This window comes from Anoplophora glabripennis, unplaced genomic scaffold (genome assembly GCF_000390285.2).
Source record: "Anoplophora glabripennis isolate ALB-LARVAE unplaced genomic scaffold, Agla_2.0 scaffold138, whole genome shotgun sequence".
In the NCBI taxonomy this organism is placed as follows: domain Eukaryota; kingdom Metazoa; phylum Arthropoda; class Insecta; order Coleoptera; family Cerambycidae; genus Anoplophora; species Anoplophora glabripennis.
The window spans coordinates 115660-140267 of NW_019416326.1; the positions used below are offsets into that span (position 1 = coordinate 115660).

The 24608-nt window shown below is 34.1% G+C and overlaps 1 protein-coding gene across 1 annotated transcript in view; it reads left to right on the plus strand.

Annotated features, from left to right (window-relative positions):
• Positions 1-23602, plus strand: part of LOC108903170 (rabphilin-3A) — a 79179-nt gene extending 55577 nt beyond the window's left edge. Inside the window, exons 9-11 of the mRNA XM_023454114.1 lie at positions 12773-12987; positions 21189-21397; positions 23507-23602. Coding sequence (XP_023309882.1) covers positions 12773-12987; positions 21189-21397; positions 23507-23598 — 516 coding nt within the window. The 3' untranslated portion in view covers positions 23599-23602. The remainder of the gene's footprint in view (positions 1-12772; positions 12988-21188; positions 21398-23506) is intronic.
• The last annotated feature ends 1006 nt before the right edge of the window (positions 23603-24608 follow it).

A 24608-nucleotide genomic window follows, 5' to 3' on the forward strand; every position in this document is an offset into this window, starting at 1 on the left:
TGATGGTAGAAATGCGTTACAGTACACCTCCTTCAACTATTCCTTAGATCATTTCGTTTTGTCCGGGTCCGAGAACAGTTATAGCAAAAATAGGAGGCTAACTTTGTAAGTCGCGCCATTTCCACCCCCGGACGGGACAAGTCATTTTGATGGTAGAAATGCGTTACAGTACACCTCTTTCAACTATTCCTTAGGTGATTTCGTCTTGTCCGGGTCCCAGGACAGTTATAGCAAGAATAGTAAGTCGCGCCATTTCCACCCCCGGACCGGACAAGTAAATTTGTGGGTGAAATTTGGTTGTAGTACAATCATAGATGATCATAGAATTGTTAGATATTTATTTTTATTAATTTAGTTTAACTCAAGTTATATGAACATAAAAATTTTTTAAGAGCACCATTTTCACAATTTCGCAAATATATTTTAAAGTTTTACTTTAAAAAGTTTTTATTTTCTTCACCTATGAAAACAAGGAAAACAAATTTCTGTATTACCTGTGATTGCGCCCGAAAAATGCCTCTTGTCAATTTCTCTTGAAATTGCGAGATCTCGAGTAAAAAGAGAAGATTCAGTTTGCCGTTCCAGAAAAATAAAGATCTAAATTACGAAATTGATTGTTTATCTGGGAAACAAAAGATTTTCACGACTGTATTTATACGATATTTTTTTGTTTCTTTAAGGAACTGAATCGACTGTACATGTTTGAAAAGATCAGGTAAATATTATTTCTTGAAATCCTCCTACTTCCTGCTTCTGAGTGAACTCGTATACCTTTTAGGAACAGTTTTTATCAAACAGGTAGGGGAAGGCGGCGCATGTTAACGTAAAATAATGCACAGATTAAATAGTTCTCAAAATAAAACAGTGACAACTAATCAAGTAAAACATGGAATTACCCTCTTTTCAGTATTTTTTAAAAATGCGTGAAGCACATGGTGATACCACCATTAGAACAATCACTTGCCATTTGGCCTGCCTTCCGATACCAAAAAAAAAATAACACAATAATAACAATAAAATTGATGAACAGTAATAACAATTGTTCGAAATGGTTGCTGTTTACTTTTAAGTCTAGTAATAATTTATACAGAGAAAATTAAATGCATTTTTTGAATATCTCCAACAACACGAAGACATTTCCTAGCGTTTAAAATCTTGATTCTTCTATTCAATTTGTATTTTGTAAACTTTTCCTCTAGCTTTGTCTGTAAACACATTCAATGTAATTGCTCTCACAAAATTCCAAATTCAGTAGCAGATCTACTTGTTCAGAAAAAGTATCTTGAACAGCAATTTTTAAATTTAAGATAAGAATTATTATATTAGTCAATCAATGTTACCATTGTATTAATCTAATTTACACGTAGTTTTTATAATAAGTTGCAAAAAATAGAGGAAAAGAAAATGTTCGTATAAATATTGTTGGTATTAAAATATTACGTTTCCCAGATAAATTCTCAATTTTGGTAATTTAAGCTTCTATTTTTTCTGAGCAGTAACTTAAACTTTTTCCTCCTCAAAATCTAGCAATTTTAAGAGGAATTAACAAGAGATATCTTCCTGCAAACCAAATTTGATTCTGATTCGTCTTTCAAATGAAAAACTGTTTCAAAAGTAAGAGTTTAACACCCTGTAACTTTTTAATGAAACATTTTTGGACTAAGGTAGGATGACTTATATTGATTTGTTTTTATCTCGGGAATCCGTGGTTGTTGTATGACAACTGTTATCTGACTAAGTGAAAAAATTGTAAATTAGTTTACTCTCAATATTAGTTTACTCTCAATAGTAGCCAAAATTTTATTATGCATACAGGGTGTTCCAACGGGAACTGCGTCGATCGATATCTAGGAAAGTACTGCCCCGAAAAATTTGAAAATTTGGCAACATGGCAATGTCCCTAGGGCGAGCACAAATGAAATATCTAGAACTCTCCAGCACTTCCGGTTATTTATTTATTTATTTATTTATTTATTTATTTATTTATTTAGACAATACACTACCCTACAGAAATTCCAATTACAGGGTAGGTAGAAGCAGAAAACTACATCATACACTACATGATACGAGATAGGTAACAATACAAAACATTACATACCTAAACAATTAGACAAAACAGTATATAAATGAAAAAATAAAAAACAAATATAATTTAATTTGTAAATGTAACTTTTTTAATTATGGCTATATTACAATTAAAAATGTCAAACTGATTTTGAAACAGATTATATTTATCACACATTTGAAAAAGAGGAGAGTATTTTTGAATATTAATTCTTGACGTAGGTAAATAAAACAATGAAGAAAAAAGAGATGATAATCTAGGTATATGAAAATTTAACAATGAGAGTAAAGGACAGTCAATTGCGTTATGTAATAACTTATATAAAAATATCAATTGCGCAATCGTTCTACGCTCCTCTAAACTGCGAAATGAAAATCTATTTAAAAGGTCACATTGAGGGATACCAATAGGTGGATAATTGCCTTCCTCTCTAAAAACTGCAGCCTTTAAGCCTCTGAACTCTTTTTATATTAGTTATGTAAATATTATAGTAGGGTGACCACACAATGCAAGAATACTCTAATTTAGATCTAACAAAGGTTGAATATAATAATTTAAAAGTAGAGGAATCATTAAAATCCTTAGAGCAGCGTAGTACAAAACCTAGCATTTTAAAGCTTTCGTTCGTAATCATATTAATATGGTACGAAAAAGACAATTTACTCTCAAATAGTACACCTAAATCACGAATGGTATGTGGACCGGTGAGAATAATATTATTAATACAGTAATCAAATACAATCGGTTGCTGTTTGAGAGAGAAGGTCATGACATATCATTTCTTAATACTAACCTGTAAGTTGTTAACACTGCACCATAAAACAATTTTATTTAAAGCAGATTGTAAATTTAAACAGTCATTTCCACTACTTATACTAGTATAGAGCTTCATGTCATCAGCATATAATAAACAATTAACATCAGTTCCAACCACAATATCATTAATGAACATATTAATGAAAAGAGGACCAAGTCCAAGAGGACAGGAAGTCCACATCATTTTAAATGGAACACCCTATATATTATTACAGTTTCGAATTCTACATGAAATTTGAGGACTACTTTATTAAATATTCCCTATACCTAGGAGTTATAGATTTTGAGATATTAATTTTTAAAGAAAAAATTTGACAGATACAAGGATCCGCGGAGATGCTAGTAACTCTTTTCGGGAGCATGATATCAAGCGAATTTGTGGTATCTGTAAAGGGTATAGGTAACGCTAAAGTATGGTATGCCAACAAATGAAAATATTTAATACTAGGTGTTTCATTTTGATAACTTCAGACAGCTATAACTTTGTTAACTTAAATGGAACACCCTATATTTTTTTACTGTGTCATATGCAGATTAAAATTTCCTTTCAAGCCATACGAGGTGTGACAATTAAGTAACGAGACTGATTTTATTGCCGCGCTTGTGGTAAACCTGCGACCTTGAAACTCCCTTTCCCCTTCCCCGGCATCCTTCCCTTTCCCTTGATATTTTTACCATCGCTCTAGCTTGTTTAGTTCGCCTGCTGTGTCGTGTTTAGTAGACGTGTGTTGGTGGAGCTCGTCACGAAAATGGAGAAGTAAAATCTAGAGCAACGTGTCGCGATAAAATTTTGCGCCAGATTGGGCGAAACAGCTTCGGAAACGTACGCTAAAATCGTAAAAGTGCATGGTGATAGTGCTCTCAGTCGTGCCCAGGTGTTTCGATGGCATAAAGAGTTTAAGGAGGGGCGTGAAAGCGTGGAAGACCAGGCGCGGAGCGGGAGTACAGTCGAGGTGCGGACTGATCCGAATGTGCAGCGAGTGTGGGCCCGAATCCATGAAGATCGGCATTTAACAGTTCGAATGTTGGCCTCGGAACTGGGTATGAACCGTGAAACAGTCAGACAAATTTTAACCGACGATTTAGGGATGAAAAAGTTGTGTGCGAAGATGGTTCCAAAGAACCTTTCTGAGGAGCAAAAGTGGCATCGAATGACCGTCGCAGAAGACTGTTTGGAGCAAGTGGAAAGCGATCCCACGCTGCTTGATCGAGTTATTACAGGCGATGAGAGCTGGTTTTTCCAATACGACCTCGGAAACCAAACGCCAAAGCTCACAATGGTTGTCTCCGCACTCCCCCCGTCCGAAAAAAGCTCGCATGAACAAGTCGAAGGTGAAAACGATGATCATTACCTTTTTTGATAGCCGTGGAATCCTCCACAAAGAATTTGTTCCACCGGGGCAAACCGTAAATCAAGTCTACTATCGCGAAGTACTCGAAAGATTGCGAAAACGAGTCAACAGGGTGCGCCCAGACATCGCAAACAACTGGATCCTTCATCACGACAACGCGCCGTGCCACACCGCCCTCAGTGTGTCTCAGTATTTGGCCTCTAAAGGAATCACCGTATTGCAACAACCGCCTTATTCGCCCGATATGTCACCTTGTGACTTTTTCCAGAAATGTTACGAAGCGTGGAAAACGCGTTGGAATCGTTGTATAGCTGCCCAAGGGGACTACTTTGAAGGGGATGGTAGAGTTGTAGAATAATTTTTAAATATACGGTTTTTATGGGATCAGTCTCATTACTTAATTGTCACACCTCTTATAAGCATTGTTTGGGACGCCGTTACTACTTTTAGAGATATTTGCAATTTTCTATTTTTTGGGCAGTTTTTCTCGTAGTGTTACCTATACCTTTTACGTGTATCGATATCATGTTCCTGGAAAGAGTTACTAGCATCTCCGCGGACCCTTGCATATGTCAAATTTTTTCTTTAAAAATTAATATCTCAAAATCTGTAATTCCTAGGTATAGGGAATATTTAATAAAGGGACCCTCAAATTTCATGTAGAATTCGAAAATGTAATAATATATTAGGTGTCCCATTTAAAATAACGAAGTTGATGTCGACTTCTGGTATAACCGAAAGTGCTGAATAGTTCTAGATATTTTAGTTGTATTCGCCCTAGGGACATTGCCATGTTGCCCAATTTTCAAATTTTTCGGAGCAGTACTTTCCTAGATATTAATCGACGCAGTTCTCGGTGAGACACCCTGTATATTTGTGAAGGAAACGGTTCGGTTCAGAAAGTGTAAGGAGTGGAGGTGAAAAAAAAAACACCGATTAATAGACCGAAAGTTTTATTGGTTGTTTTTTGTTTAAATGTAGTTGTTTCTTAATTGTCAATCTTGCGCACTTGAAAGAATCTTGTGTTCCGCTATGTTTCGTGTGGGCAAAACTATAGTAAAAGAGCAATAGTAATTTGTTCAAAGTTTATAGCCGACAAACAAACAGGGTGATTTCAAAAAATTTGTTTTAATTTTAAGATTTGCCGCCAAAATATTGCCGTTCCAAAAAAATCGCTAATAAAAGTTTGGTAATTACAGATAAATATTATACTTAAAGGTAATGAGATTTCTGACGTTAGTTGTTGTTATTAGTGGTTAGTGTTTTATTTATTCGGTTCGGTTCTCTGAATCGCTGAGGGCAATTTCGACCTATTGTACTTTCCATTGTTTATTTAATTGTTTTTTATACATACCAAAAATTTGCTGACCGATCTACTCTTTAATTTCCTCTAAAGGTTTACCAGAAGGCTGATTGTGGGGCGCAAAAAGTCCTTGCACCTTTCTAGTCCGCAACATAAAATTAACAGTTGCAGAGATTCTCCTTCAACCAACAGTGTCTTGTTAAAACTGCGTTCTTTGTATCTGATCCTGCATCAGTATTTCATTTGATCTCTTCTGCACTGAAACATCAACATTTCCTTTGCCTGAACTTGTCTGATCTTGTAGTTACGAAGTCCCTCTTGCACCTGTCTTTCCAAAGCAGATCCCTTTTTGCAGGTGTATCTGTTTATACGCTTTTATTTATGTAGCCCCTCTGTAAATTATATGTTAAACAAGCCCTTATGACAAAGATTTTAGCTTGGAAAGTTGCAGCATTATGGCTTCATTGCCATTTAAGTCTCAATCTTGCTACTCCAGTCCTATTCCAATGTTGGAGCCAACCATAAGGCATATCCAGGTTCCATTTTTCCAAAGCTTACAGAAGTGGTTGAACATTTAACGAGATTTCCAAGACAGCTGTTTAGTCCTGTTGTATCGATACAGACAATCTCTAAAATTGATTTAATTTTTCTCCTGTTCCTTTGAATTTTAAAGGCTTCACTATCTAGGTTCCCCAAGTTTTCTATTACAGGGACAATACTCGTCTCTCCATATCTACAGGGTGTCCCGGAAATGGTGGGCAATCTCTCGGATATGGATAGATAATGAGAAAATAATGTCACAAGTTCATATAAAATGTTTTTTTGCTGTAACTTTTGTATTTTTCAATAATTTTTTAAAATTTTTTGGCTGGGTCTATAATTTTTGAAGCTGCTTTGGATGATAATATGAAATCCTCGATAATAATTATGGGGGCCCGGAGGCAAAGCACCCCCCACCAAAATTTCTAGAAAAAAAATTTTTGTTCCACTATACCCCAAATTTTCCATCATTTTATAAAAATTTATGGTATTTTACGTAAAAAAGGTATACTTGTTGAATATCCATAAAATATAATTTTGTATAATTTTTAACGTGTACTGACAGTTTCTAAAGTGTGATTTTATAACAGTGGTCTTAAAGGTAAATCACATGACTTACTTTTAACACTAGTGCTAAAAATAATTCACTTTTAACACTAGTATCATAAAATGAAATTGACTGACAGCATGCGTTAAAATTATACCTTAATGACGTTTGTAGAAAAACAAGTTTAGAGACAACGGTACTGTTTAATTTGAGACATTTTATTTAACAGAAACACAGGTTTAATCGTAGTTGGCTTTTACATATCAGAATAAAGGACAAATAATTTGCAATAGCAGTGTTCCAAATTATGAGAATTTGGACTTAACTAAACTAACTAAACGAAAAGTGCATGACAATCAAAATTTTGTAACTAATATAATTCATAATAAATTCTCAATATTAGTTCCACCTTCTCTTATACAAATACGAGCTCGTTTAACAGAAGACTGTTGCACTCTCCATAACATTTCAGGATTTTGTCGTATTTCATTTGCACAATAAAAAATCCTTTCTTCTAATTCTTCTCTAGTGGTTACAGGTGTGGAATAAACAAGATTTTTCAAGTGCCCCCAAAAGAAAAAGTCAAGTGGGTTCATATCTGGAGTTCGGGCAGGCCAATGAATAGGTCCACCGCGACCTATCCAGCGATTAGGATATACCTCGTTTAAATGGTCCCTTACTGCAGCACTAAAGTGAGGCGGCGCCCCATCGTGCATGAATATCAGTGCATTTCTGGTTTCAAGATCAACATCTTCTAACAGTTGTGGTAATTGATGCACAAGGAAATCTAGGTAACGTTGACCATTCAGTCTAGGGGGTAACACAAATGGACCCAATAAGTAAGGACCAATAATTCCACTCCAAACATTAACATAAAATTGTCTTTGGTGCCTAGTTTCAATAATAGCGTGTGGGTTCTCATCAGACCAATAATGTAAATTATGGGAGTTAATAACTCCATTCCTCCCAAAACTTGCTTCGTCAGTATACAGAATTAATCTCGTAAACATAGGATTTTGCTCATGTCTCTGAAGAAACCATTGAGAAAACTGTACTCTTGCACGAAAATCATCAGGATTAAGAGCATGCACTTTTTGGATATGGTAAGGGTGAAGAAGCTGTTCTCTAAGGATTCTTGCAACAGTGGTCTTTGGAACATTGGTAAAAGAAGATAATGACCTAATGCTAACTGTTGGATGAGCAGCAACTTCGTCCAGTATATTTTCCTCTACTTCAACTGTACGTGCTGTTCGCGGGGCACCCCTGTTTGCAGTAACAGGAGCAAACTGACCTAAAGACATTAAAATTTATTTAATATCCATTTTGTTTAATAATAGTAATCGTATTTTACCAGTTTCTCTTAATCTTTGATCAATACGTTCGAAAGTTTTGCGATCCGGAATCCTTCTATTAGGATAAGAATGCTGATAAAATCTTCTTGCTGCCGAAGCATTACAAAGAGCCCGCCCGTACATTAAATGCATATCAGCATATTCTTCATTGGAATACTCCATATTTTATAACAAATTATGAGTTATGAGATGAGTCTTAGATTTAAAACTACGTATTTGACAAGTTTGACAATTTAATTGCCTTTGGCATACTCTGACATGTCAAAGCCAACCACGATTAAATCTGTGTTTCAATTAAATAAAATGTCTCAAATTAAATGGTACCTTCCTCTTTAAACGGGTTTATCTCAAAAAATATCTATTTTATGGATATTCAACAAGTATACCTTTTTTACGTAAAATACCATAAATTTTTATAAAATGATGGAAAATTTGGGGTATAGTGGAACAAAAATTTTTTTTCTAGAAATTTTGGTGGGGGGTGCTTTGCCCCCGGGCCCCCATAATTATTATCGAGGATTTCATATTATCATCCAAAGCAGCTTCAAAAATTATAGATCCAGCCAAAAAATTTTCAAAATTTATTGAAAAATACAAAAGTTACAGCAAAAAAACCATTTTTAATTCTCAACTTCAAGAGCTAATAACTGTACAGGGTGAGCCCGGAGGAAAAATTTTATATGAACTTGTGACATTATTTTCTCATTATCCATATCCGAGAGATTGCCCACCATTTCCGGGACACCCTGTATTGCATTGTCCAGATGTGTCAAATCCAATCATAAAATGGTAATTTTCGCGCTATGTTTAAATTTCAAGTAATTTTAAGTGAGATATAAATAATTATATTCCCCACCGGAAATTAGGTCGATTCGTTTCATATCCTCGGAACTTTGAAAAAAGATGAAGCGCCGAGATTAAAAATGTTTCAGAGTAGAACTAATTCACAAAGAGAATGCAATTTTCCCAACTGGTACGAGGTCACGATCAAATTGCTGTCATTTCTTTTTGTTTGTACATGGATAGAAATGTGGGTGTACAGAAACGAATTGTATCAAATTAGCTACTAACTTTTCGATTAGAGCGCCTCGATGCTCTTAAGATAGTTTGGAGTTGTAATAAAATCTATATTTACGAATGTTTTCCAATCAGTGTAGATAAATATCAAACGTTAAAAAAACGTATTTAAATATTTTCATTTTAAATAACGTGAAAAGCAATATATCTTTTTAAATATAAAATGGTTACGTCTACAGAAAATTTAACAGTGTTGGTGATACGGTCTTTCCGTACCTAAGTGAAATTATGAAACATGTTTTACAGGATGTTCTTTAATTCGAGTGCAACTACTACAAGATCTTCCTGGTCACATTTAACACAAGCTACTAGTCAGTTGTAATTTTTTTAAAACATATATCAGTTTGAAGTATAATATACAGGGTGATTCACAAATGGTGATCAAAAATATTCGTTGGTGAATTTTAAGGGGAGTCTTTCCTATAAAGTTTTTATCTAGGGCGGTTCATTAAAAAAGCGTGTTAAACTTCAAAAAATATTTTTAATTTCATTTTCGAGTAAAACTAAAAAATCAACTGAAAACACTTTTACTTAAATGACATGACAAGCACTACATCTTTGTCGAAAGCTTTAATGAACTGTTCCATGAAACCACGTTTGATATACAGAGGTGGAAGCAGAATATTTGAGGTTATAATTTTTTAAGGTTAAGTTTTTACCATTCGGGCTCCAATTTCTAATGTACAATTTTATTTTCTAAAAATGTACTACAATATTACGGTGGCGGTATATAAAGTAAGTGACTTTTCTCGAAATAGGTTTATGACAAAACTTATTGATGGATGTCTCATAAACAACGCATACATTCTTAGTTATATTTTAAACTCTATAAACCATATATCAAAATTTTAGTGACTGTTAGTGACTGTAGTTAGTAATGACTAATTATACACACTTATTTTATACATCGTAATATTGTAAGAGTTTAATTAAAAGTCTCCATTGTGCTAAAAACTTAATAATATTCTGATGATTATTAAGTTTTCCTGATTTTTAGCGAAATGAAAAAGCGAGTTTTATAAAATCCATTAGTACTGTTAAAAGCGCTATTGTGTCTGCTTTAATTAAAAAAAAAATAGTCTGATAGTCCAATTATTTTTTGAGACATAACGGTGGAGACCTTAAAAAACATATTCTCATAAAAATAGATTTTTTTTTTATTTTTTCGAAATTAAAAAGATCCCGACCAACAAAAAATGTCGTAAAAAGTGGTTTCGTGTACACGATCACCTAATTAAGAAATCGCACCATGTCTCATAAACAACGCATACATTTTTAGTTATATTTTAAACTCTATAAATCTTATATCAAAATTTTAGTGACTGTTAGTGACTGTAGTTAGTAATGACTAATTATACACACTTATTTTATACATCGTAATATTGTAAGAGTTTAATTAAAAGTCTTTTTCCTCGAAAACCGTCCACATTAGGAAGATCTAACAAAAGTACATTATTTTTAGAAAATAAAATTGTACATTAGAAATTGGAGCCCATATGGTAAAAAATTTGAACTTAAAATGTAATAGGATTGTAGCATAACTAGCGCCCTCTATGAAATATACAAAAAATAATTAGACCAACGTATTTAGCATCCTTAAAAACCCCGGAATACCAAATTTCATAAAAATATTTCGCACCGTTTGGAAATTTTCGTAAAAATTCTATTTAAAAAATTTTATTTTGTCGCTCTGTATCTCGAAAACAAGAGGAGATAGACATATAGTTATAAAACAAAAAATTCTAATTTTTTTTCGTACTATCACCCCCTGTATTTACGGGAGGTCTTCTTGAAACACCCTGTATATACGAAACGACTCTACGGTAACATCTATTACACAGTGAACCGTGTTTTATTTAATTAAGGCCTAATCTAACGTGAATCAAACACTAGTAAAGTATACCCCTGTTTTTTTATAGCTGATATTTTACGTCGGTCACTGATACTACCTATACTACTCATTAAAAAGAATGTGCAAGTTATTTATTTGTGACAAAAAAAGGGAATGTGCATCTCTCTGAACTGCCATCATGTGCTTTGATAGCTTTCATGTTCAGCACAAATAACATGAAATAAATAACAATCCTGTCTGAGCGTATCCCATGTTTTTTAAATTTAATTAATATGAAAACTTTTTCGAACATTTTGTTAAATCTGCCCATAATGCTGAGGTAATTTTCTATTATTTGCAACCAAATTTCTAAAATAGAGGAATTAAAGTATTTTTATAAGTTGTCCCAAAAGGATAGATTTATCAAATTTATTTTTATTGACGTTTAAAATCTTGTATGTATTTGGATAGGCAGATAGAGAAGTCACAAATTTGTGACTTTAAAAAAATGTTATCGTCATTTTATAACAGTCTATACAAAGGACAATCCCTCTATACATGAAACTTTTTAGATTTTTATGAGGATTGATTTGCAATAACTTTGATATACTATAATTTAGTCGTATAGTTGCACCCTATATGTTCATACATCTTTAGTTGGATTTCTGTAAGCCGGAACAGAAAAATATTATATAAACTATTGGTTTTGTATTACTGAACTATCTCAAAAAATAAGATTAGTAAATCTTTTCATTGTAATTTTACAGTTGATCTCAAATTCCATACATCAACATTAGCATTATTATTATGAGGATAGAAAGATGACTCAGATTAGGAAGTAAAGTTTTTCTCTTAGGTACAATTTCAAATATAGGTATAAGAAAAGTGACATTCTCTTTCATGGTATAATAAATTCATTCAATTCAACTTTAGATTTTTTACTTTGTTATAAAACTTAAAAAAAAACTGACTCGTGTTTTCATATTTCCAGATAGTAGATATTTTGTTTTTCTAATCTGCCCTACACCGATATTATTTCTTGCATCTTGCATCTTGCCCATATGATTTCAGCTTTTCTCCAGTATCTCCCACTTAAGACTGTAAATATCTTTGTAATATTTTTAATTTTCGTCCGATTTAATGTAATGAGATGAAGGTCATTAAGTCAAATGTTTGATTAAGAAGTTGTTCAGTCACTGGAAAATTCAATTAAAAATGTTTATTTATTTATAAGAATGGACTTCGAGGGCTTTCTTGAGAGAAACTTTAGCCTTGATACAATTTTTGCTTCCTTAAAAAGTTGCTGGCTTTTATTTTAGTTTAGTATTTTACGATAATTCCGCAAATTTTTAAGAGATTTCGATGATACGTATATAAATGTAAGTTTATTTTTTACCTAAAATAAAAAAGTCACTGAGAACGCCCAATACAATTTTTTTTGTCTTACCCCGTAAACTTTAAAGGATGACGCGATCAGTCGGCAGATATTTGCCAGACATAGTTTCAAATATTTGCAAAATATTTGGCCAAAATCTATAGCACCAAATTGTATCGTTTTTAATTCGGCAAGACCACGAGCTTTTGTTTAACAATTTTTTTTAAACATTTTGTTCATTATTACTTCAACTAAACGTTTCGTTTCGATGTTCCAGTAGCGGGTAATAAAAATTCAAAGTTAAAAAAACCTAAAAGGTTTTCGTAAAATTTATTAAAGAAAAACAGTCGTTGTTGATCAAAACATGACTTACTTCTGACACATAGTGTATATTATAAGTAGTCGAAAAATTGTTCAACCTTTATTAGCTTTAAGTATATCTAATTTCAAGTAATAAAAAAAATAGACCTGAATTTCGCACGCAATTCGCATCTATTATTTTTTATTTTTTCAGTTAACGGTGCCACTGGAGAACTTGCGCTCAGAACAGAAGGGTCCGCTGCCAGCGCCGGAGATGAACGAGTGGTTCGATGATCTGTGGTCTCGTGGGCAGATATTGCTGTCCCTCTGCTACAGCACGAAGAGGAGGGCGCTCTTGGTGACGGTCGCCAGATGCGTCAACCTGCTCCCAATGGACAATAACGGATTCTCTGATCCCTTCGTCAAGCTGTGAGTAAAAAATCATTTTCTCTTTGAACGTACAAGCAAGTGTAAATTCACTAATAACTTCTATGTGCAATAAATTCCCACAAAATATCACAGCATGATATTCAACAGTAAGCTACGTCTACGAAAGCTATTGTAGAACGTAGATCGTTCCTCTACTTTTTAACACATTTTTCTGTGTTTAATAATACAGTTCCACAAAAAAAGTTAGCAGACTTGATAGGGTCAAACGGACTACGGTTCGGATCCAGCGACCCTAAAAACGTATAGATACGTAGGTTTACTTTGTTAGCAGTTGATTATCTACATTTGACCTTAATCTAGACCTAATCAGGTCAAACGGACACCGGAGTCGGATTTACCGTCCCCAAAAACATATAGATACTTAGGTTTACTTTGTTGGAAATTGATTCTGTGCATTTTACCTTGACTTGATCATAACCCAGACCTGACTGGGTCAACGGTGGTCTTGTCTTTCGGATCTCACACTTTTTTTTTGTCAGTGTGAGTAATGGTTATAGAACACTCATTATAAGATTTGCACTCTCTGGCGGTGAGGAATATCACCCCTTATTCTTGTATATGCTTCACCCAGCTGATTAAGATTTGGAGATATACATCGTAAGCCAGTTTCAGTATTTGAGAATTCTATATACAGGGTTAGTCAAAAGAATGAAAACTCCAAAATATCTCAGCAGGAAAGCATTTTTGGAATTAATGGTGATGACGAAGGTCTCAGCATTTTTCACAGCGCATCCTATGGTAACCTTGACCTTGGGTTCAAGGTCAAGATTCAAGGTCATATCAAGATCAAGCCGGTTTTTTTAAATGGCGACCCTCCTTTTTGACTCCGGAAATGAAAAGAGTAAATTTTGCATCCGAATATGACATTGCCCTTAACTTCAAGGTCAATGGTCAAGGTCAGTTTAAGGTCAATTGTTCATTTTTACTGTACTGTAGATACTTGATGGTAGGTACTCCTTAGTGACTTTGATCTTGAGGTCAAGGTTGAGTAGCGACCCCTTATTTCGACGCTATAAATAAGAGAGCGTAGAATTCAACATGTCTTAAACCTGACCTTAAGGTCAAAGATCAAGGTCAGGTAGAGGTCAAGTTATTCCCGCTGTAATTTTTTATTTTCGACGATGGAATAGAAGGGACTCACAATTTTTGAAGTGTACATACATTAGGTGATTTTTTTGCAGAATTCAAATTTTAAGAATATCTAATATAAATGGTGTAATTAAAACAAAAATGTTACAACAGATAGTATAGCTTGTAGCCACAGACTGCGCTTTAAATGCTGGAAATTGGCTGACTAAAATGGATGCAGGGTCTTGTTAGCCGGCATCCAGCAATAAAATTTAGCATGGTAACTCTTCTGCTCGGTAATAGGAGGCAGTTCTAGCGGTGGCTTTGTTGCCAAATAAATTTAATGCATTTATTTATGTAATTGAAGAGTTATATGGAACTTATCTTTTGTTTGGAAATTACATTTGTTTTAAATGCTAAATAAAATAAATCAAGTTAGAATTAAAACTATGAATTAATTCTAATTAATTATTTATTTCAAAAAAATTTAAAAATATAAAATTTCCTTAATAGTACCTTAGTTTTTTTATTTAATAACATTGTTGAAACCTCAAGGGGTGGTTGATACGAAATTTATTAAAAAAAAAACAACAAATCAATCAATCATAAGATAATGCGTTCGCTACTGCTGTTGCAATTATTGACTATTGAACTTTTTTGTTTTTCGACAGACGGACTTCGGACCTTTTCCATTCAACGCAGAAGGGATAATCACAACCTGAGGTGTGGGGAGATTTTTTTAATTATTTTTTCGATTTTCCGAGTTGTACGGCCTCTTTAGTATATCGACGCTTTAGTACGAAAACATGCTATCTCAGTGTGACTAGAAATTTAAGTTACCACATTGAATGATTGATACCGTGCATTTATAATAAACTTATATAATATATTTTTTAAAAAGTAAGGAATTTTTATGTTCAGGTACACTGTTTTTTTTATTTTTTTTATTCAACATTTTTCAATTAATTTTGTTAAGTTACTGTTATAAACGACAAAATTGTGAATTAAAAAAATTGAATAATATGCAGTATGCTGCAATACGTACATTACTCGACGTTTTTTGAAATAACAAATTATAAAAAAATAGTGTACAGGGTCGGAAAGCCTCCATGGTTCATCGGCCGTTACGTGAGAGCGATAAAGAAAGTCATAGACATCCGTGCGATAGAGAAAGATGGCTATAATGAAGGCGTCTAATAGTCACCGCCCATTTCGTCCTTCCACAAATAAGATCCACTTCTTATTATTCTGATTAAAACTAATTAAACTGTATTATTCAAATAATAATGTGCAAAAGTTCTTCAGGAATATCGGCAAATTTATTTTGGAGGACAAATCCCGTCAATGAACAGTGTAAAAAATATTAGAAACCTTAGTTGCCCAGAAAACAGTTCCGATCTTAGTCCATTAGACATATTTTTGTGAGGACACTTCAATAAAATATATTTTAAAGACCTCAAAATTTACAAGTATTGAAAAAAAATACAGGACCAAATGTTTGATAATTCTGAATATGTTTTTAAAGCAATAAATAGTAAATTAAAGCATATTTTCAACTGTATCATCACATGTTGAAAATTTGTAAAAATTGTAGGTATTTTAATGTTATTTCATTTTTAGGTATTCTCCTTATGTTGTTGTAAATGTTAGTTATAAAAATCGATGTTTGTTATTTCAATAAGGATGAATTTTATTTTTTTAATGGTTTTTTACTTTCAACATATATTTTATGCCGGCAAATTTTGATGTCAAAAGAAATAAAAGAAAAGTCGTACATTTGTATTTAAAGTTTTTTTATCTTTAATTATTAAACAAAAAAAAACTGTACCTACATTCCGTAACGTACTAATAACCCACCTTGTATATTAAATAAATTTATCATCATCATCAAATATTAAAAAAAATTATATTACAAGCTGTTTAAAATATTACGAATTTTGTTTATTTGGAAATAAATATATTTTCTGCAGTATATCAAATGAAAATAATAGCTAATTAACGAAATTATGACTAAATAATCTAACTTAGACACTGCTGCAGAATATCATATCAAACTACATAGATATTCTTTAAAACATTTTTATCATACGTAAGTACACCATACATTTAGGTAAATACAGTAACTCAAATAACAGATAATATATAAAAAAAAAGTGTACAAAATAAATCCGTAAGTACGCCTTGCAACATTGCTAAATTGTTGTTTATATGTTGCTAGGAAACACGTAGGAATGCGGGCCGCTGCATTTGATTCTTCCTAAAATTCTCCGGTGGTGTACTCTATCGGCAATTCGGAAATTTAAAACTACTGTCCTATTCCAGTAGCGATCAGGGGCGAAGCTATATTGTCTATGATATTAGGGTCATTTCCGGTTAAACCAGAAGTGAAAGAATTTTAATATTAGGGTCAAATTAAATATGTTTTTATATGTATATCAGATGCCCCAAATTTCACACTCATGCTTTTTAAGTAATTGAGATATGCCATTGGAACAATACAACTTAGACACCTTGCATTTCAAGAACTTGTTGAAATGTTTCAGATCTGATTTGTAGAAAAGAAAACCACCAGAATATTATGAAACTTTTTGTAATTTGAGGCACTATGTATCCCTGTTAGTTTATAATATCCTTGTAGCTCTTTTTAAATAGTTTTATAATCAGCAAATCGATACATCCATTAGTATATTTCAAAAACAATCAATCTTAATAAAAAAGCGGCAACAACAAAAACGAACTTTGTTTCCCAACAAATATGAACACGCAAAGAGGAAGACTTGTCTTCCGCTTTATCCCTCCAACCGTGAAAATCGTGGGGTTAACAAAGTAAAATTTATTTGCGACCATACGCCTACGTTTAAATAAATCGCTTCCGTTTCGTACGCGAGGCATTTCCCGTTAGAGGCGACCCGGCTACTTGTCTTTTTTTTTGAGGGTTAATTATTTACAGCGTAAAAGATCTCGAGATAACAAACCGACGAGGGTTTATTCAATTAAAACCGTATACTTGCTAATTAGCTCTATTTGGACGTCGGCCTGGGGGACGTGCCCACCCTGTTGTATTCGTAGAAAAAAAATCATCAAAGCACGTCTCTTTTTCTTTCGAACGGAACAACTCGTGGAATTTAAGTAAATAATGTTTCTTGTTTTCCGTCTGGGCTACATTTTTGTACTAATATTATGTGTGTCAGCGGTTCTCAAACTTTTGTCACGGACGTTTATTTTCTTGCGTGTTAAAAGTTTCCCAGGGTATTTGCGGAAAATAACAATTTTTTTATAATAAAAATCAAAACTTATTTAATGATAATTACATAAATATGTAATTATCATAAATATATCCTTATGCCAAGTCGTGATCCTTTCCCTCACACCTGATGATCGAACTGCTCAAAATAAGAGAGAAAGGTCAAAATTTGTAATAGGCATGCTTATAAATCAGTTTTAGGAATTAGGTGCTTATAATTCTTTATGTTCATCAACATACACATTCTATAGGTATGAGAAAAAATAGTAAAGACCGAAGTTTTAGAAAATTTTCCTACGATTACAAAGAAATATATAACAATTGTTGCATTCCGAAGATATAAACCACGTGTTTGCTTTTTAAATGGAACATCTGCTATATTTATCATTTTCTGGATTTCTGTTTCATGGTTTACATAATATTTTGGTTTATTTACTGATCCTGCACTTAGTCAAGATTGCCATGGGACCACTGCATTGGTGTGATTGCCGCTGCTCAATTTACTTATAAATATTTAAATTCTGTATCAAGAAAAAATATTTTATTACAAAAAATGTTTTATAATATCTTCGTACTGTTCTACGCAAAGTATTTATAGAACTTCGTTGAACTTCGTTCAACATTTTCTCCTTTGGATCATATAAATTATTAAATCTTTCTTTGTTTACTTTATATTTGAGAATCCCTCATAGAAACAAGTAAACGGAGGTCGAATTAGGACTTCTTGCCCTTCACAAAAAACATTTATTTAAAAATATCCTTTGTTTAGAACACAATGAAGCTATTATAAAACACTTTTTTATAATACATGAGGCATAGTACTGAGATTCTTATGCTTTTTGATTTTTGTTTTCGACAATGTTGGCAGTACTGCATTCAAGGCCAAGATGTTGAGAGCAGAACGTGCACTCATTTGTCTCAGTCAGTTCAGAACTGTTGTTGTAGTGGCGTGTTGAAGTGAGTGCCGTTATTCCAAATTCCGTCAACTTCATCCAAAGGGAAACGCGCCCTTCCAGATTTTCAACAAAATCAAAACTGTTTATGAGGATAGCGTATGTGATGAATCGTACTAATGTGTACAATGTCGTGAGTATAAAGCTGGCAGAACGATTGTTGATGATGAAGAAAGACGATATTTTCTGAAACCCTGAAAACACTACAGAACAAATGAAACTGAATATTAACGAAGGGAGTGTCAAAACCACAAAGCATTCATTCGGTTGGATCATCATCCACCACCCCATTCACAGTCCTGACCTGGTACCTTCTTATTTTTATCTTTTCTCTTCCCTGAAGGTGGAAAAAGATTTTCTGCCGACGGCGACAATGAGATCCACAGTGCTGTGATATAATGGGCCCGACAGGCGCCGGTAGATTTTTTTGACGTAGGTATCGGAAAGCTCATCAAGACTCGGCTCATAAAGTGCATTGAGATTGAAGACGACTACGTCGAAAAATAGTGTTTAATGTACCTTTCTGAATATGTCAATTTTTCATAAATATACCGCCGTTTCGATTTTTAAAAAATTGAGTACTTTTACTGTGTGGATATGCCTCGTAGTATTTTTTATAGCATATTTAAAGATGTGTTTAGTAAATTTAATAGAAGGAAGGCGTTTGTTCCTTTGTGAAGGGTCAGTAAAATATTGTGCAAACCGTCAAAGCAAATATGATGTGATGCAGTCGCAAGATTGGTTTGACCAGTTAACTGCCGATTAGTTCCTTGGATTTTCCTATTTTATCATCCTTGGGCTATTGCAGCTGGCTTTAGGATAATGGTCCAAGCTCTATTTTTAGGTCCTTAGACGCACTTAGACACTTCACTTAGGCGTTTGAATTAAAAAAATTGGTTTTGAAGAATTCGAACCAACCTTAGATTGTTTTGCACTTAGGTTTTAAGGAGCACATCAGTTTATAATCGTTATTTGAGGCCTCTAAAGAGCGCCTGTAAGCTTTAGGAGCCTTTTTAATTGCACCTTGACGTTCGTACACAAGCTGTGGCAGTAACGCAAGTGCTCTGCTGCGTGGTTCAGTTTAGTAAGGCACCATTCCCAATTCTCGAATTCGCCTCTCTTTCCATTTCTGGGTCTCTAGCATTAGGGATCCCTCTGTATTGGCTTTTATGTAATTACTACTGTTGTTCCGCTCCCCTTTAGTTCGGATTTCGTCGAATTCGAAGAACTTTTCATCTCCAAAATCCGAACCTGGAACGGCTTTCCTTCCTTTAAGTTGCGTCGTTGTCAATTGCAGCTGCGCCAACAGCATAGGTCTCTGGCGATGTTGACCATTGCGGCGGGGACTGTTCGGACCGGTTTTTTTGGAGCGACGGCGGAAACTTTGTAAATTATGAAGAGACTGCAATTCCCGTGGCGCGTCGTTCTCAGTCTCTCCGTCAACAGGATCGGCCTCTGGCGGTGTCGACAGCATTGGCCTCTGGTGGTGTCGTCTGCTACGCTTGGAGTGGTTTAGACTACGGGATTTTGGAAAGTGAGGTGAAACTTTGCAATTCCCGTGGCGCGTCATCCTCACTGACCTCACTCACATCTGACAGTATCGACTGCTGTACCTAGAGCGGTTTGTGGCTGCTTGGAGAGGTTCTCAGCGCAACGACGGGATTTTGGAAAGTGAAGTGAAACTCGTCCTCGCCGCGCTAGGGTTCTTCAGAACATCGTACTCGGCTCTGTATGGAGCGATTTTTGACGGCTTCGCGGTCCTGATTGGAAACATGAGTAAATTTTTTAAATTCGGTCGGGATCTTTATTACGACTATGAGTTGTACTGTAATCACTGTAATTAGAAAAAGGAGAGGATTATAACAAATTATAAATATGAAGGGTGCTCCATTTTGAAAAAACAAAAGTTTGGATTACATTTTCAAAATACAGCTGTTAATTGTATTTTTGTTACGTAGGTATATATATTTTTTTTGAAATCGCAAGAAAATTTCGCGGTAGAAAATAAGCTTATGCGCGACTTTTAATGCACTCTGTATGCCTAATTGATTAATTCCCAGGCAAACTCGGTAATTCAATCGCGGATGAAAGTCCCATTACAATTTAAAGCCCATTTGAATTTATTGTTTAGCCTTAATTAAAAAATGGAATGCTTAATTGGGAGAGTGCTCATCCTTGACGAAGTTAAATTATTTTGGAGAAAATCCTGTTTAAGTCCTTTGAATTAAATGTAAGTAGGTCGTTATAAATGCCGTTAAGGCTTCATTTAAATGGGGCGTCCTTAATGTTTAACTTTTCCTTATAATTATGGAATTAAAAGGATAAAGTTTCGTATAATGGATTGTGCGCACCAGTCAAGTGCTAATTTGTGTAGTAGAAATACATCAAATTGAAGGCTTTCGGTCTTTGTTTTGTTTAAAAGAGATTGACAGTTAAAAAAATTACTATGCAAAAAATAATTAAGTTAACAGTTTTAATAAATAAACTTAGCAGTTAAGATTATATCTCATCTTGATCATCCTTATTTCATTTTCTCGGTCACGATTTCACTAATTGTCAAAGTCTGTTGTACTATTTTGTTCCTTTATTTTGCAAATGTCTTAAAGGCCTACCCAAATATTAACCCTTTTTTAAGAATATGAGTTTCAGCCGTGTTTAGCAACATAAACTTTTATGGATTTTTTTTTTTGGGAAATGAAAACCAAAACAATTTTTTATTTCATAAAATGTTTTATTTAGAATATGTTTACAAACATAAAATTGAAAATGACTGGTTACGTAATGATGCTAACTCTTTTTAATTATTGAATATATTTTCTGCGTTTTCACTGTTTTCACGTGTTGGTGAAATAATACTTTGACCATTTCGCCAGGACCAACTAATGTAGGAGTATTATTTTAATTTTATATTTCAGTCAGTTGAAACCGGATCCATATCATAGAAAACACAAAACTTCGATCAAATGGAAGAACTTGAATCCTGTTTATAACGAAGAGTTTGCCTTTGAAACAAGACCAACCGAGTTGTACACACAGAGTCTCTATATCACAGTTTTCGACAAGGACTACGGAAAGAGCAACGATTATCTTGGCGGTTTGATTCTAGGAGGAACAGGGTCAAAGGGTAAGAAGAATATCTGTTATTATTTTTCACTTTTAATGATTAATCAGTAGTGGAACATTTTTATTTACAAATATTTCAATAGCTTTGACTGCAATATGAATTAAACTATGATTAACTATATGATATACGTATATACATGCGGACAGAGGTGCAGATAGATAAATGGATACAGAAAAATACAAGCGGGACAAGCGGCAAGTTCGGTATTAACATCTAGACGCTCCAGATGTGTTTTGAACTTTTTTAATTGTAGATACCGAACTTGCCTAAGGAAAATAAGAGAGATATAAGACGGATCGCACAGAAAAGATAGATAAAGCGAGAAAATACAACTCGAAACAGATAGACAAGACAGCCACTGCAGATTGATAGACAGGACACATGAAACAGACAGACAAACAGAAGACAAACGGGCACGAGAGAGAGAGAGAGAGAGGTAAAAGAAGAAATCTCAAATCAGGTAAAACTGGACAAATAAGACATATACTGCAGATGGGCGAGATAGCCAAACTGACTAGAAATATAAGCCGACAAATAGGCAAAGAAACCGTCAAATAAACGAGATAATACAGACAGACGAGAGAGGTAAATAGGAATATGAGACTCACAGATGAACCACACATACCAGAAAAATACAGAAGAAAGCTAAACAGACAGACGAGACAGACAGACAAGACAGACAGATGAAGATGTAAATAGAAAGATGGACGGACAAGAAAGACCTGTGGACAGACGAACAAAATATTAAGGCAGACAACTAGATGAAATACGAAAACAAATCAGACAGATAAGATAAGTAAAACAGACAAACAGATAAAGCGGATAGATAAAAAAGACAGACAGCTGGATATAACTTGTCTCTCTGTCTTGGCTAACTCAACTCCCTCACGATATTCAAATAAAATTAAGAGAGAGAAAGAGCAAGCATCTAAACTATCGCCGTTTCTCTCTACAGTATCTACAATTTTTAACACGCGGTAGTACCTCCAAATATGCTTACAGCCCTACCTGAACGAAAGGACAGATAAAACAGACAGGAAAATTAAAAAAGACAAACAAAGTAGTCTGGTCGTCTGTTGGCCTTTTCTTGCTTGTCTGCTCATCTGTCCTGTCTACGTGTCAGATTGTTTGTCTTGTCTGTCCTATTTATGCCTCTTTCGTCTTATCTGACGGGTTGCTACTGCTCACCTGACAGTTTTCTTGTTGTTTGTTTTTTTTGTCTTGTGTGTCTTGTTTGCTTATCTTGTCTGTTTTCTCTCTGCCTGTCTTGTCTTGGCTGTCTATTTTATCTTTTTCGTCCATGTTATAACATCAGTCCATATGTCTTGTCTGCCTTATATGTGTATCTTGTCTTATCTGCTTTATCTTTTTATATCTCGTCTTGTCTGTCTGTCTTATATACATACCTTGTCAGCTTCTATGTTTTCTCTTATTCGTCTGTCTATTTGTTTTGTCTTGTCTGTATATATTTTCTTGCCTGTTTTGCTTTCTTCTACTGCTACTTTCTTCTACCTGGTTTGCCATTATTTTCTGTTGTCTTTCTGATTGTCTTGCCTGTCCGGTTTTTTATGCCTATTCATCATGCCGTGTCTTCTCTATATATCTGTCTTATGTCTGTCTGATTATCTGTGTGTCTTGTCTGTCAGCATGTCTTGTATATCTTCTCTGTTTGTTTGTGTCTATCGCTGTATCTATCGCTCTGTCTATCTCTGTATCTTTATGTGCCTGTGCTCGATTTGTTTGTCTGACTGTATACTGTTTGTTTGAATCTGTCTTAGTCTCCGTGTCTGCCTCCATGTCTTTCTGTCTGTGTTTATCTCTGTCTGTATGTGTATGTATTAGGTATGAATACATGTTTACATGAAATTGTTTTTATTTTTATTTATATAATAAAATTTTTCTTACTTACCACTACTGAATATGTACTAATGTATAGTATGGATATATAACATTGGTCGCATTCAGATCACTCAGCAATAATCGCAGCTATATTTTTCTTGCTCTTACGTTTGGGAAAGAGATTTCTGGGCTGACGAAGGAGTCGTCTGTATATGACCATTGCCCATATTCTTATATAAAAACATTAGATTATGTTAACCATATTCTTAGGTCAAAGATTGAAGCACTGGTTAGATATGATCAGGTACCCGGACCATAGGCACGAACAGTGGCACAATTTGACAGAAGACGTCCTTGAATAAATGTATAACGGAATAATTCTCTTATATACTATAAATATTATAAATATAATGTATTTATATTAATGGTAATTGTTTGTTCTGTTAAATGCATATACTTAGGTGTTTGTAAATATCAGTACAATGCAGCATGACAAAATTTAGAAGAGATATTTTATTATAACTTATTTACAATTTATCGTTAACTGATATTTCAAGAAGTTTACCTAATGTGCTTCTAAAGGGAAAATGTCACCTTCGCATCAAAATGGCCAGCTCTTGACTATGTACTATGATTATTGAAACGAAATTGTCAGTTATTTTTAAATAAAATGTAAACACACTTAAGTTTAATTTATAAAGTCCTACCCTAACAGTTAATATAATATGGAGTTCCCCAATACTTAGATATGAAAAAAAAATACGTTTTACGCCAGTCTTGTCTGTGTATTAATATTGGCTGTATCTTTGTTTGTTTATACTCGCCGTCTGTACTAACTGTGTTCGTGAAGTTCTTCGTGTTGTGTTTTCTGTTTGATTACATAACCACAAAAAAAAGTGTCATATGGTTTTGACCAAACTGGTAAATCCTATGGATTTTGACGCGCTGAATCTGAATCCACTGTCAGGACTGCGTTCACACGTCATCCACAAAATCAACCATATTAGACCTTGGTCCACCATATTGGATCAGCCATGTTGAATTTGCGATTCGAACCGATTTTTTTGAGGTTAGAAAAAATGAGGTGTGCTGTACAGATTTCTAAAGGTGGATTTGGATTCAGCGAGCCCAATTATACAGGGTCGGAAAGTCCCAATGGTTCATCGGCCGTTACGTGAGAGCGATAAAGAAAGTCATAGAAATCCGTGCGATAGAGAAAGATGGCTATAATGAAGGCGTCTAATAGTCACCGCCCATTTCGCCCTTCCACAAATAAGATCCACTTCTTATTTGTGGAAGGGCGAAATGGGCGGTGACTATTAGACGCCTTCATTATAGCCATCTTTCTCTATCGCACGGATTTCTATGACTT